Genomic DNA, 15,343 nt, shown 5'->3' on the forward strand with positions numbered 1-15,343 from the left:
TATGATAACTGTGATACTTGTCATGGATAACTGGTTCAACTCACAAGGAGTTGCACTGTCACAGCTCAGGATTATAAAAGCAAATAACTGTGAATCACTCCCATAAAAGTAAGATACATCGAATGTTTGAATAAGACAGACCAGGAATCCTGAATTTTAATGTTTTGACAATGTATAATTTGATTCACGTCTGAAACATAATCTATGGACTATTTTATAAATCATACAACCTGGTTTGTGTCTTGCTGACAAGTAATGCTTCAGCCCATTTTCAAATGTGGCAGTGAAACTGCCATCATTTATTAAAATTAATTTTTTTATTCATTCATGGACATAGTCATCACTGGCTGGCTGGCCAACATTTAGTGCCCATCCCTAGTTGCCCAAGGGCAGTTAAGAGTCAACCACATTGCTATGTCTCTGGAGTCACATACAGGCCAGACCAGCTAAGAAGGGCAGATTTCCTTCCCTAAAGGACATCAGATAGGTTTCACAGTCATCAGTGGACTCTTAATTCCAGATTTTTTATTGAATTCCAATTCCATCACCTGCCGTGGCAGGATTCAAATCCAAGTCCCCAGGGCATTAGCTGAGTTTCTGGATTAATAGTCCAGCGATAATACCACCACTAGGCCATCGCCTCTCTAGTTATTTAAAATGAATTATAGACATTTTCCCTAGTAGACACATTTGCTGTGACCTACACAGAACCAGAGGGAAAAATCAAAGCACGACAAGATTTCTAAGGAATTGGGGTCATTAATTTTATTCAGAAAAAATAAGATAAAATAAAACTAGTGATAAAAAAAGGACTAAAATATATCTCCTGCTTATTTTAATTGTGGTTGCAACATATTATTGAAGTGATTCTATTCAAAACAGGCATTCTTTCCTATCTAAAAAATCTTGAGTTCTCAGCCAAGTGATTAATATTATAGACGCAGATTTCACCAGCACATACCTGGCTCTACATGGAGTCAGCTAAGAAAATTCTCTATACCGCATCTACATTTACATTAAAATACTTATGATAGCATCCACTTCATATTGTCCATTCCTACTCTTTTTAGCGCTCTGCAGTGCTGGCCTTCTAATGGCCATTTCATGATGCTCTCCTTTAGCCCACTGACCATGAGGTACAAAGACATAGCCAGAAAATAAAGATGTAATCGCCCCAATTTAACATCTATCCCATTGCTTTCCCCGTTACTGGTGTTGTTAATAAGTCCATGGTATCTGCCATCTCAGAATATGCTGGCCCCTAATTTTTACAAGTGCTGCTTGTCCCTCTGTTCTGCATGTTTACTGGTAATTAAAGTTTTCTGTGTGGCTGGCCTTCTGGGCTATCACGTGTTCATGCCCGGAGGAGACCTGCTGGGGATTACCACCATCCCCGCAATGTTCTTCAACATCGATTGTCGGAAAAACCTGTCTGGTTCATTAATGCTCTTTTAGGGAAGGAAATCTGCCGTCCTTACCTGGTCTGGCCTACATGTGACTCAAGAGCCATAGCAATGTGGTTGACTCTCAACGGCCCTCGGGCAATTAGGGACAGGCAGTAAATGCTGGTCAGCCAGCGACATCCATGTCCCACAAATGAATTTAAAAAATGAATTTTAAAAAATGATGCCGGTTTCACTGCCACATTTGAAAGAGTAGCCTTTTGTCCCTTGTCAACCATTCCCAGGGCTGTCTGCTCACCTCAATGTGAAGTGAGTTACAATGGGTTACTCCATCACTTCTTTACCCAACTAAAGTAAGCGCTGACTGACCCGATTAATAAATCGCCCTTAGACGTACTGACTCAACATGAATTGATTCCTACACCCATGCTGCATGTTTGCCCAAATGTAAGTAAACACCAGCTGGGTCACTCCCACTGCTGGATAAATAACGGCAGGTCTTATGTAGCTGTGCATGACACCATATTTTCTGCCTTTAGCGCTACCCAACACTTACCTCAATCTGCATTGTTTTAGGCTGAATGACGTGAATCTTGTTCTTGTAGCCACACCAGACCTTGTCATGCACAACAGCCATGCAGCGGATGGAGTGGTTTGGGCGTCGCAGGTCCATGAGGTGGTAATTGCTCAGATCCCATTGGCCATCTACTCAGACATAAGTATATTGATTCAGTTACTGATAGTGACAAGTGTATCAGTCTGTCCCCAGTTCCTGCTGGAGTAACTTATCCCAATGTTATTCTTTATTATTTTTATTACGCATACTGATGGATTCAATGAACACAATGCAATTTCTTACACTTTCTCAGTGAGAAAAAGTGACAAATTCAGCAAAATATCTTTCTTTTGACCAGAGCCACTATTTAAGGATTCTGTCGCGAACACAATATGTTCACTTTCCACATATTAGGCTTTGATTAACTGACTAATCATCATAAGTAGCAAGTGGCTGAAAATTCACAGCAATTCCAGCACACTCCTGTCACAATTCTCTTGGAAGCGTAGCAGAAATTCCAGAAACTAGGTCAGTGGTCATACATACGTCTTGACTTTCTCACTCACTTTCTACGGGAGACTTGCACAGAGTTTACAGCCCACACTAGGGCAGCTCTTAAATGGGTTATGATATTATTAAACTAGAAAGAATGCAAAAAAGATTTCCGAGGATGCTACCGGGACTTGATGGTTTGAATTATAAGGAGAGGCTGGATAGACTGGGTCTTTTTTCTCTGGATTATATGAGGCTTAGAGGTGACCTTATGGAAGTCTATAAAATAATGAGGCACAGATCAGCTGGACAGTCAATATCTTTTTCCAAAGATAGGGGAGTCTAAAACTAGAGGTCATAGGTTTAACGTGAGAGGGGAAAAATACACAGAGAGTATTAAGTGTCTGGAACAGAGGCAGTAGTAGAGGCTCATATAATTTTGTCTTTTGAAGAGCATTTAGACAGTTACATGGGTAAGATGGGTATAGAGGGAAATGGTTCAAATGCAGGCAATTGGGGCTAGCTTAAAAAAGAGCGGCATGGACAAGTTGGGCTGAAGAGCCTGTTTCCATGCTGTAAACTTCTATGACTCTATGATCAAGGTGAGGGAATTCTCAGACTTCTTATCCCTGAGCTAACAAAAAACCCTGACAGGAGGTATAAAGCAGGGGCAAAAAGAAGCCAAGCCTAGAAATAAGTCTGGAGCCTGGAAGATTTAAAAATTGTCCATTTTACCATTAAATGAAGCAACGGCTCACATATGGTTTCCAGGGAAGTCGATATCGTCACTAAGCTAATGGGCAAACTCTTCTGGACTTTGTGGCCTTCCCCAATCAATCAAAAGTGCAGACAATGGAATACGTGCCTCAAGGATTGAAAGGAAACATCCTTTAATACCAGTGGCCGGCCAAACTCGGTACTTACACCCAAGTCCAACATCTGCATAAGCTCTGCTCTAGAATATCACCAACTGACAATATTTTCAAATGTTTCAGATTGGCTGTTCTTTTCACAAGGTGATACTGGCGGTAAAAGCCAGTTGTGACAATAGTATACCTTTAAAAAAGATATTTTAATTATGTTTCTCTGCGGGACATCTTGTTGACACCGCATTGTCTGTAGCTACTGTCCTTTATTGTTACTGAAGCAGTATAAATGATATCAAGTTGATTTTCACAGCATCCCTAAAGTGCAGAAAGAGATTATTCGGCCCATCAGGTCTGCACTGACAACAATCCCACCAGGCCCTATCCCCATAACCCCACTTATTTACCCCACTAATCCTCCTAACCTGCACTACCCGGGACACAAATGGGCAATTTAGCAACTTAGCTAACCCGCACATCTTTGGACTGTGGGAGGAAACCGGAGCACCCTGAGTAAACCCACGCAGACAGGGGAAGAATGTGCAACCTCTACACAGTCACCCAGGTCTCGGGACCTGTGAGGCAGCAGTGCTAACCACTGTGCTGCCCTGAATTAATGCAGTGTTCTGTGGTTTTAATGTTCATAACCCCTGATCCCCTTATTAATCAAGAACCTAATAAGACCGGTTGTGCTGTTTGGGGGACATATCCTTCTCTGAAAACTGCTGTCAGGTTGCCTGTCCAGAAGTGTTAAAAAGTTGGGAACCTGACATCACGTGACCATACTTATTTTTGTGCTAACTAATGCTGAAGAAGGGTGCATATCTGTGGGATATTGCTTTACATTGGAACAACAGAGATAGCTAGCAGTTAGGAGTTATACTGTGCCATGTTTACGTCTTGTAATTGGCAATTCCTTTAATAATTAATTATGCTAATTCCTTTTGTTATATTCTAGGTGTGTTCTTATACAAACTTTGTTTTGATAAAAGCTCCTGAGGGGGTCATTGCAGTCATACCTGGATGGAAACATCTTATGCTCACCCAATGCCAAAATCAAATGTAAAAGTTAGGGTCTAGGCTAACTTCACAAAACAACTTGGGAGTCTCCGGCTTGGGTCCTAACACAGTCACATCTCATCGAATAAAACTGCCTGGTTACATTTTTGGAGCTTTGTTACTTAGACATTTTAGATTCTATGTTTCAGATAACAACAACAACTTATATTTATATAGTGCCTTAAATGTAATGAAAAGTTCCAAGGTGCTTCACAGGAACAACAGAAACAAGTTAGACACTAAGTTACATAAGATATTTGCTGGAATTCTACCGTTCCACTCGCCACGGGAATCAGAGTGGACAAGGGACGGACAATAGGAAGGTCCGTTGACCTTGGGCAGGATTTTCTGGTCTCGAGTCGAGCAAGGCCATAAAATCCCACCCATTGGATCAGGTGTCCAAAAAGCCTGGTCAAAGAGCTAAATTTTAAGCAGTGTCTTAAAGAAGGAAGGGGAGGTAGAGGCAGGAGGGTGAAGAGAGTGAATTACAGAGCTTGGGGCTCAGGCAACTGAAGACAGAGTTAGGATTGGAGATGCACCAAGACACCAGAATTTGAGGAGTGCAGATATCCTGGTGGGTAGTGGGGTTGGATGAGATTATGCAGAAAGGGGAGGGGCAAATCCACAGAGGAATTTAAGAATATAAGAAAATCAGGATCTTGCATAACCCTGAGCCAGTGTAGGTTAGCAAGGACAGAGGTGTTGGAGGAATGGGACTTCCTGCGAGTTAAAACATAGGCAACAGAGCTTTGGATGACCAGCCAGGAGTGCATCAGAAGAGTCAAGTCAACAGATAACGATGGCATGGTTTCAGCAGCAGATGATCTGAGACAAGGGCATGTTACAAAGATAGAAACAGGAGGTATTAGTGATGGCACAGATACGAGGTTGGAACGTCACTTCAGAATCAAATGTCACAAGGTTGCAAAACATTGCCAGGAAGATGGAATTGGTAGCTAGGGAACCGAGTCTGGAACAGGGACTAGAAACAACGTCTTCCCAATATTTAATTGGAGAAAATTTTTCTCATCCAGCTGAGTACTAACCTTCAGCTCTGTGGAATATTGCCAATGTTCCATCGTTCAGTGCCACCAAGACACGCCCTTTCACATGTCTACAAATACAGATGGGAAGATTATTTTCAATCTGTGCAGTAAACTTCAAAAGGACAATCTCAAAATAAAAACAGGAACTCATTGCAGCACAGTAACCCCAGAATAATTATAGAACATAAGAAATAGGAGCAGGAGTAGGCCATCTAGCCCTTCAAGCCTGCCCCGCCATTCAACAAGATCATGGCTGATCTGAAGTGGATCAGTACAACTTTCCCACTTTCTCCCCATAACCCTTAATTCCCTTGTCTATCATGAACCTATCTACCCGTGATTTAAATATATTCACCGAGGTAGCCTCCACCACTTCAATGAGCAGAGAATTCCAGAGACTCACCACCCTTTGAGTGAAGAAGTTCCTCCTCAACTCCGATCTAAACTGCTCCCCTACTTATTTTGAGGCTCTGCCCTCTAGTTCTGCTATCCTTTCTAAGCGGGAAGAATCTCTCTTCCTCTACCCTATCTATCCCTTTCATTATCTTACATGTCTCTATAAGATCCCCCCAACCATAGAATCTACAACGCAGAAAGAGACCATTCAGCCCATCAATTCTGCACTGATCACAATCCCATCCAGGCCCTATCCCCATCACACTACGCATTTACCCTAGCTAGTCCCCTGAACACTAAAGGACAATTTAGCATGGCCAATCAACCTAACCCGTGCATCTTTGGACTGTGGGAGGAAACCAGAGGATCCAGAGGAAACCCACCTGATACGGGGAGAACGTGCAAACTGCACACAGACAGTGACCTAAGCCAGGAATTGAACCCAGGTCTCTGGAGCTGTGAGGCAGTAGTGCTAACCGTTATACCACCATGCCGTCCGTGTATTATTATCAGTCAACCTACCCATCCCATCTCCTCACCCAGGGCCCAACTGCAGTTTCCTGAACTGGATCACCAATTGCTTCACGCTTTGGTCTGAATATGGCGTCCTGGATCCAGGTAGCACTGGCTCCAAAATTTAAATAATTGTTAATTCAAAGAAGAAATTCCTCACCTTAAAAGCATCTGGAAAGGTATTCATTTTGAGTGGGAGCAAGAGCTTATGGAACTCCACTAGGCAACCACTGGACTCTAGGACTAGAAGTTTTTTACTATTCACTGGATTCTCTTGATTTGGACAATCTCGTTCCCTGCACCCAAACCTGGGTGAGCAGGAGCAGTGCAGGTTAGCAAAGTGATGGAACGTTTACTGTGAAGTGTTTGAGGTACAAAAATATCCAGATTCTTTGTGGAATCTGATGATTTTAGATGTTAAGTTATCCTATAATGATAATACGGAAGTAACACACCAATAATCAGGGTGTACCTTAATATTAAAACATCTAGAAACACTTACTCCGTAAAATAAAGCTTTAGTGAGGTGCCGCATTTGGTGGAGACAGATTCGTCTAAGGTTTGCATTGTACCCATTGAATCAGTTCAAAGATCTCCATGCCCCCCACTGAACAAGTTCAAAGGTCTCCATGTTCCCCCACTGAAAGGTTCAAAGGTCTAAATGCTGTCTCCATCCCTCTCCCTCAATAAACAGTTCTCTTCCTTAGCTCCATACATGAAGTTCATGGCTGAAAGACAAACTCAATATTCTACCCTCCAGGTCTCCCTATCCACCCAATAAACACAGTTTAGGCATTGCTGGCTCTGGCAGATGTAGAAGCGAGGAAGAGAAGATAAACTAATCAATCCAGATCACTGCCTAAAAACGCAATTGACTCAAGGTAACAACTTACACAATGCTGAGGACAGCATCTTTTAGTTTGATGGTGTGCAGGCACTTCTTCCAGTTGGATACCGCAGAGTGTACATAAAGGCTAGCAAGGGAAACAATGCACACAGATTAGATCTCAAAAATTAATATATACCAAACCAACCACACTGAACACTCAGCAATATATCAGGCTGATAACACAATAAGACAACAGCTTGAATTCAGGTTGATGATAAATTATTGACCAAACATTCACGCCAAACAAGTCTTGCTCTGTTTGACCAAGAAACTAAACTGTAAAGGATAAATTAAAGGCCAATGCACAGGACATGATGTAGATTTTAAAATTCTTTGTTTATAACCATTGTCAATGTGTGAGGATGCTGATTTAGCACCGATGGGATCTAGACTCAGAGCTTTGATCAGAAAATAACAGTCTCCTCTTTCCAAATGGGAAACAGATGGTGCGATGACCTGGGAGATTGACCCTTTATCTCTCGGATGGCTTCCAATCGATATCAAAAAGCAATGAAGATAATGGCTGGCTAGCTCTAATTCAGTTCAAATCCCACTCCAGAAACAAGCATAGAATCTAGGCTGCCACCTTCAGTGCTGTGATAAGGGACTGCTGCACTGGCAGCATCTTTTCAGTTAAGATGCAAGAACAAGGCCCCATTTGATCTCTCACTTGGACGTGAAAAATCATACGGCACTCTTCAAAGAAGAGCAGGCGAGTTCTCCCGGTGACCTGGCTAATACTTACCCTTCAATCTGGGCATTATCTCACTGCTGTTTGTGGGCGTGTACAATGCATAATTTAACTGCCATGCTTCCCTGCCTTACAACAGTGACAACACTTGGTTGTAAAGAAGGTTCACTAGATTGATCCCGAGTATGGAGTTTTTTTTAATGAGGAGAGAATTAAGGGTTATGGGGAGCAGGCGGGAAGTGGATCTGATCCACTTCAGATTAGCCATGATCTTATTGAATGGCGGGGCAGGCTCGAAGGGCTAGATGGCTTACTCCTGCTTCTATTTCTTATGTACTTATGCTCTTATGAGAGCCTGTACTCGTTGGAATTTAGAAGAATGACAGGCAATCTTATTGCGATATACAACATTCTCAGGGAGTGCAACAGGGTAGATGCTGGGAAGTTGTTTCCCCTTGTGGGAGAGTTTAGTACCAGAAGCATAATCTCAGGGTAATGGGTCGCCTACTTAAGACAGAGATGAGAAGGAAGTTCTTCTCTCAGACGATTGTGGATCTGTAATATTTTTTAGCACAGAGGACTGTGATTTTTAACCAGTAAGGGAATCAAGGGTTACGGGGATGAGGCAGGAAAGTGGAGTTGAGGATTATCACATCAGATCAGTCATGATCTCATTTAATGATGAAGCAGACTCAATGGGCCAAATAGACTACTTCTGCTCCTACATCTTAGGGTCTTATAAAGCTCTTGGGGATGAGCTTATGGAAGGCATATGGAAATTCAAGTTCATTCTTTTCTCGCCCAAACGCTACGCCGACTGGCAAATGTCCTAAAAAATTGTTTTGACTCATACTTGCCTCTTCTACATACTGTTCCCTGGTCCCCGTGATAGAGGGGGGCCCGTTTAGGAGCAGGTTTTGTAAAAATACATACAAATATTCCAACATATTGCCCATGAATTACTTGGTTCAGATCCTGGATGCAAGGATTATAAGTTCAGGCATCCAGCACTCTTCTGATGGTGGAGTTTTCTGTATGCGAAGGACAGTGTTTCACCTCAGACAGGTGGAATGGAGGACTTCAATCAGTTAGTCCAGCATTATTGGATCATCTCGATCATTTTAAGCACATCTATTAGGTTCCCTGAGATTATTAACATCAACCCATTGCCCCAAAGTCAAAGGATCTAGCCAATGCTCAACACAGCCAACACATTAGATGAAAGATGACACTGCTGTAAAATATGGACAGATGGTCATCAGCAGAACATTTAAAATAACTGCAATGTTCATCTTTTAACATCAGATCCTGCAGAAAGACAGGTGGAATATTTGCACCTAATAGAATGCCACCGTACCACATGCATTGGCCATGTTAAATTGCCCTTAGTGTCCTAAGATGCGTAGGTTAGAAAGATTAATGCGGTAAATATGTGGGATTACAGGGATATGGCCTGGGTGGGATTGTTGTCGGTGTAGACCCGATGGGCTGATTGGCCTCCTTCTGCACTGTAGGGTTTTTATGATTTCTAACAATAGATGGATTAAAACAGGCCAAATCTGCCAACAAAATTTAACAATTTTACACTAAAGGAACTTCACTTACAGATAAAGCAGAGCAAGCCTTAGCTTCCCAATGTAACTTTCAATATGGCTTAGCCAAAGCCACTTCCTTTGTTGCCTATGCTTAGGGCTCAAGTGAGATTGCCCAAGTGATTTTCAGTTTTTTAGATTCTCCTCAATGGGACGATTAACCTGGGCATTGACTGGGATAGCTACGCAATCCTGACTTACCAGCCATTCTGCGCCCCCAGCCACATAGTAGGGGCAGCACTTGTGATTGACCCATTAGTGCGAGTGTTTGCCTCCTGTGCTGGCTGGCCAGCATTCTGTTCCTCCTTGACTTGTCCATTTTCCCTAAAAGGAAAAGGCAGAGTTCTCACATTACACATTTAGGTTTCACGTGGATGAAGACACACGGAGAGAACAAAGAAAATTACAGCGCAGGAACAGGCCCTTCAGCCCTCCAAGCCTGCACTGACCATGCTGCCCATCAGAACTAAAACCCCCTACCGTTCCCAGGACCATATCCCTCCATTCTCATCCTATTCATGTATTTGTCAAGACGCCTCTTAGAAGTCACATGTACAAGAATTGTTAAAAGGGACAGGTGCAGTGTACAGCATTACATTCAGCATTTTGTTTTATATGTCTGGTTCAATAATGTAAATCAGTCTGTTGGACAAAACCCAGGTTTAGACATGAAATGTGTACAAGTGATTTGAGATAGGAGTTTAATTAGTGAGCAATTGCACTGACACAATGGGATAAGCATCTCATTCCTCGCTGCAAATTCAAGAGTTGCCATTTGTCTTTCCCTGCCTAATTAGACACATCAGATATTTTCCTTGTAAAGATCACTTCACAATGATCCTGATGTGATATGCTGTACTATTCTACATGACTGCTTCCTCACAGCTACTAACCTGACAACCTGCAATACCTTCAGTAATGAATAGAAATCCATGCGATTTATACATCGACTGGCAGGAGATGCGAACAGATGGCGTGCTAGAGCATGCATAAAAGGTCTTTAAATTCATTTCACCCATTAGATTATGAGTACATCCTGATTACAAAGGTTAACAAAACTGAATTCAATGCAAATTAGAATCAGGCAGATTCTAGAAAGAGTGCAAAGTGTGAGACCCTCCCTCCAGGAAGCCAAAGTCCAGCCCCATTTTTACTTATTAGTGTCACAAGTCGGCTTACAGTAAAACTGCACTGAAGTTACTGTGAAAATCCCCTATTCGCCATACTCTGGCGCCTGTTCGGGTACACTGAGGGAGAATTTAGCATGGCCAATGCACCTAACCAGCATGTCTTTGGGACTGTGGGAAGAAACCAGAGCACCTGAAGGAAACCCAAAGATACGGGGAGAATAGGCAAACTCCGCACAGACAGTAGCCCAAGCTGGGAATTGAACCCAGGTACCCGGCGCTGTGAGGCAGCAGTGCTAACCACTGTGCCGCATATTGTTCATACTTCAGTGTGCAGAGCATACATTCCTGACTTCACCTACCTACACTGTCAATGGGTGTATGTCCCCTAAGTAAAGAATATCAGGAAGCAAATGCAGTTTGAATAATGACACCGGCAGAACCATTATTGGAAAACGGAACACAAGGTAGATATAGGAACAACAAAATGTGTACCAGACAATAGTTTATGTGTAGACCACAAAGCAACACAGTCTGGTCACATTCACCATGACAACAATAACCTGAGTTTATCGGAGTTCCGCAGTGTACACTATGTAGCTGAAATGCCCCTGCTTACTGTGAAGACCCAAGTGCTTTAGAAAGCATGTGTTTGCCTTTTGCGCAATCTCCCATTAAGAACAAAATATGCCGAGAAACATCTTGAAAGAGGGTCAATTGGCTTCCTGATTTTGACATCATTCGATTCTAAAAAATTCTCATGTGACCTTGGGTTATCATGGGGACGAACAGCTAAGAAGCAAGGATTAAATAGAAAGCTAATTGCAGTGGAGTTAGGTTTCAGTTTACGTTTTTTGTTTGGCAATTAAGACTACTGAGATTTTGTGCACGTAGAAAACGGACAAATCTCTCCAAATGGATCCATTTTCTGTTTGGCAGTGTTCAAACATATTTTTTTCCAAGATGGCATCAGGGCATGGCAACTTCTTGTAAACTGTGCCTAGCATACTTTCTAATTCTATCCTTTACTCTTGTACTATGCTTCTAAAACTTCATTCTAACTCTTTTAAGCCTTCTACCATATTAAGTTGATCTTTCTCTGCACCCTAGCTACGACTGTAACACTACATTCTGCTTTCCTTCTCTATGAACACTATGCTCTCCTTTCCTTCTCTATGAACACTATGCTCTGTCTGTATAGCACGTAAGAAACAATACTTTTCACCGCATCCCAACACATCGGCATGGACAGGGTGCAGCTGTTCCCCTTAATTGAAGGGTCAGTTACAAGGGCACACAAATTAAAAGTGAGGAGTGGGAAGTCTGGGAGAATCTGAGAAGAAACTTTTTTACCCAGAGGATGATGATGGTTTGAAATGCACTGCCTAAGAGAGTGATGGAGGCAGGATGCTTCACATTCTTTAAAAAGTACCAGGGTGAGTATTTAGCATGGCAAAACATTCAAGGCTATGGGCCAAGTGCTGGCAAGTGGGATTAGGTGGACAGGACAGGGCATTCCATGCACCGGTGCAGACTTGATGGGCTGAATAGCCTCTTCTGCACTGCATTATTCGGTGATTCTGTGATGTGACAATAATAAACAAAATCAAATCAAGATTCTGGTATCAAAACTGGTCTCTGAGAATACTGTGTGAGTGTGTGTTCTACAACTAGACAAGAACACTTGAGGCAAGCAAAGTGAGGATTAGTGGAATGGATAGCACCTATCGCTGCTTTTGAAGTGCTGCTAGAACCCACTAGACCATTGGAAGGGATCAGAGGTGGGAATCTCTGGGGATTCTGTGCCATCAGGACTATCATGACCTGAGTGAGAGACAGTTCATGGATGCGTAACCATACTCAGGGACCTCTGCTATTTTACAGCTGCTACTGAATGCAACTCAAGAACTGGAGCAATTGAGTGAGATGTGAGAAATCTTACAAAACAAAAAGTCTGGGCTGCAAAGACTGAGATTGCCCACAGTCCCACATTTGTACCGGAATAATGACAGTGCTTGTCATTATTCGTGGAATGTGGGCATTGCTGACTAAGCTAGGACTTACTGTCCATGGGCTAGCATTTATTGCCCACCCGTGATTGCCTTGCGAGGCTACTTCAACAGTCAACCACATTGCTGTGGCTCTGGAGTCACAGGTAGGCCAGACCAGGCAACGCCAGCAGATTTTCTTCCCTAAAGGACATTACTGAACCAGATGGGTTTTTCCGACAATCAACAATGGTTTCACAGTCACCATTAAACTTTAGGTTTTTTATACAATTCAAATTCCACCACCTGTTGTGGTGGGATTCAAACCCAGATCCCCAGAGCATTACCCTGGGTCTCTGGATTACTTGTCTACTGAAAATACCACTGCCCCAACACTTCTGCTTGCAACAACGAGGCGTACCATTATTGTACTGAATATTTAAAGTAACATTTACCTTTTTACTTGAAATATCCTCCACTCCTTAACTGTTTGAATTATTTGATTTTACTTTGTTAGTTACAGTAAAAGTTCTAAAAAGTGGAATCTTGTCCAACAATTTCCTTTCTATTAGAATCCCTACAGTGTAGGAGGTGGTCCTTTGGCCCATTGAGTCTGCACCAACCGCAATCCCCCCCAGGCTCTATTCACGTAGTTATGGATGGGCAATAAATGCTATATAATGCTACTTTACATGTATTTTAAGTAGTGTATGAATCACTGTTCGCTTTGGCCAAAGCAAGTTACTGAAAGGCATAATGCGAAAGATGAACAGTTCAGAGCCAAAGGCCTGGGATCCCGTTAGTGAATAGGTTCATTATTGTGGCTGAAGGAACACATATCGATTCAGCTTGGCACTGAGCCGGTGGGAACATCCACCTTGATCTTCACAGTAGCATCTAGCATAACCTGGCAACAGGGGAGGAGCTTCAGCCAAGAAAGGAGTAACATCCAGACTGAATGGATGCACAAGATACTATTATATTGGAAGGTACAATGCTTTTGGGTGAAGTATTGTCAGATTTGTATTGACACGTGTACACTAAATGAAATTAACTTTAAACTAATGAAGGGCGAGAAATCTGATAAAGAAAATGTATAACTGTTCTTTGTTTTTACTAATAACCTCAGAACATGTCCAAGGTGTCCAGGTATTCTGTATGTGACCATCGAGGTAACTTTTCTCATTGATCACTGGTCTTTAACAAATTTTTACCTATTGTTTTGTGACATTGGTTTCTTGAGTCTAACTGCTACCTTCATCAGAAAACTCCCGTAACAGCATTTCACTGATCTCTTTTACCACAGCACGAACATTGTAACTATACAACCCTTTCCCCTACAGATCAGGGGCGGCACGGTAGCATAATAGTTAGCACTGCTGCCTCACGGCGGCAGGGACCTGGGTTCAATTCTCAGCTTGGGTCACTGTCTGTGTAGAGTCTGCACATTCTCCCCATGTCTGCATGAATTGCCTCCAGGTGCTCCAGTTTCCTCCCACAGTCCAAAGGTGTACCGGTTAGGTGAACTGGCCATGCTAAATTCTCCCTCAGTGAACCCAAACAGGTGCCGGGGAATTTTCACAGTAGTTTCATTGCTGTGTCACACTACTTGTGACTAATAATAAATAACCTAAACTTTAAGATTACTCTTTTCAGGCCACATCAATGTTACCCTTTTACCACTGATTGCCTTCACCATACAACACATCGGTCATACCCATGCCCATTTCCTTTACCTGAGCTGAGTTCTATCTTCTGTCTGTGCCGGGTCGGTGAACACATGCTCTGTGTAGGCGCTCGGACGTGCCAAGGCTGGTTCCACATCACTGGCACTGTTTTCCGTTGCTTCTGTGGCTTCAGTTGCCTCTTCAGTGGATGGTGGTTGGTTGACTTTCCCACCTTTAACAGTGGCTACATCACCTACATGGGCAGCACAGATACTGCTAGGAATTTATCATTACCATGAGTAGCATTCATCAATACTGAAAATATTCCTTCAATCGTCTATTCAATAGTTAAATCATTCAAAAATATTGCAAACACATTTCACAATAATCAGAACTATCGCCATTCTTCAATGTTTGGGTCATGATGAAACTTTATGAGTTATCTATAATTATCAAATAACTTGTGTTATCCATTTCCAGATATCTTACTGGTCCATGCTAATTACAGCTTCCACTGACCAGAGATTGATCAGGACTAGCCATAGAAATACTGCGCCTAGATTTTCAGTGATTTCATTGCAGTGTTAATGTAAGCCCACTTGTGACACTAATAAATAAACTCTAAAATACGACAAAGGCTAGGATTTCTTGCAGTGAGTAACTCACCTCCTGACCCCTCAAAGACTGCACCCCCATCTACAAGGCACAAGTCAGGTGTGTAATAACCCATTGCCTGGATGAGTGCAGTTCCAGAAACACAAAAAAATTTAAAAACATCCAAGACAAGGCAGCCCGCTATATTGGCACCCATCTACAAACAGTCACTACGTTTACCACCAATGCTCAGTAGCAGCACTGTGTGCCATCTAAAAGATGCACTGCATGCATCAAGGCTCCTTAGGCAGCACCTTCCAAATCAACAACCACTAACATTAGAAAGACAGGGGCAGCAGATACATGGGGAAACCGCCATTTGGAAGCTCCCCCTCCAAGTCACACATCATCCTGACTTGGGAATATATTGCCAATCCTTCATTTGCAATGGGTCAAAATCTTGA

General features: G+C 42.5%; 1 protein-coding gene across 1 annotated transcript in view; it reads right to left on the bottom strand.

The window, feature by feature from the left end:
• The window catches only part of mapk8ip3 (mitogen-activated protein kinase 8 interacting protein 3), a 237,498-nt gene that overhangs the window by 33,653 nt on the left and 188,502 nt on the right, over window positions 1-15,343 (bottom strand). Inside the window, 5 exon segments of the mRNA XM_080206983.1 lie at window positions 1,960-2,108; window positions 5,423-5,490; window positions 7,225-7,305; window positions 9,705-9,827; window positions 14,355-14,538. Of these exon segments, the coding sequence (XP_080063109.1) occupies window positions 1,960-2,108; window positions 5,423-5,490; window positions 7,225-7,305; window positions 9,705-9,827; window positions 14,355-14,538 (605 nt within the window).

This window comes from Carcharhinus amblyrhynchos, chromosome 18, assembly GCF_965287045.1.
Source record: "Carcharhinus amblyrhynchos chromosome 18, sCarAmb.v2.hapA, whole genome shotgun sequence".
In the NCBI taxonomy this organism is placed as follows: domain Eukaryota; kingdom Metazoa; phylum Chordata; class Chondrichthyes; order Carcharhiniformes; family Carcharhinidae; genus Carcharhinus; species Carcharhinus amblyrhynchos.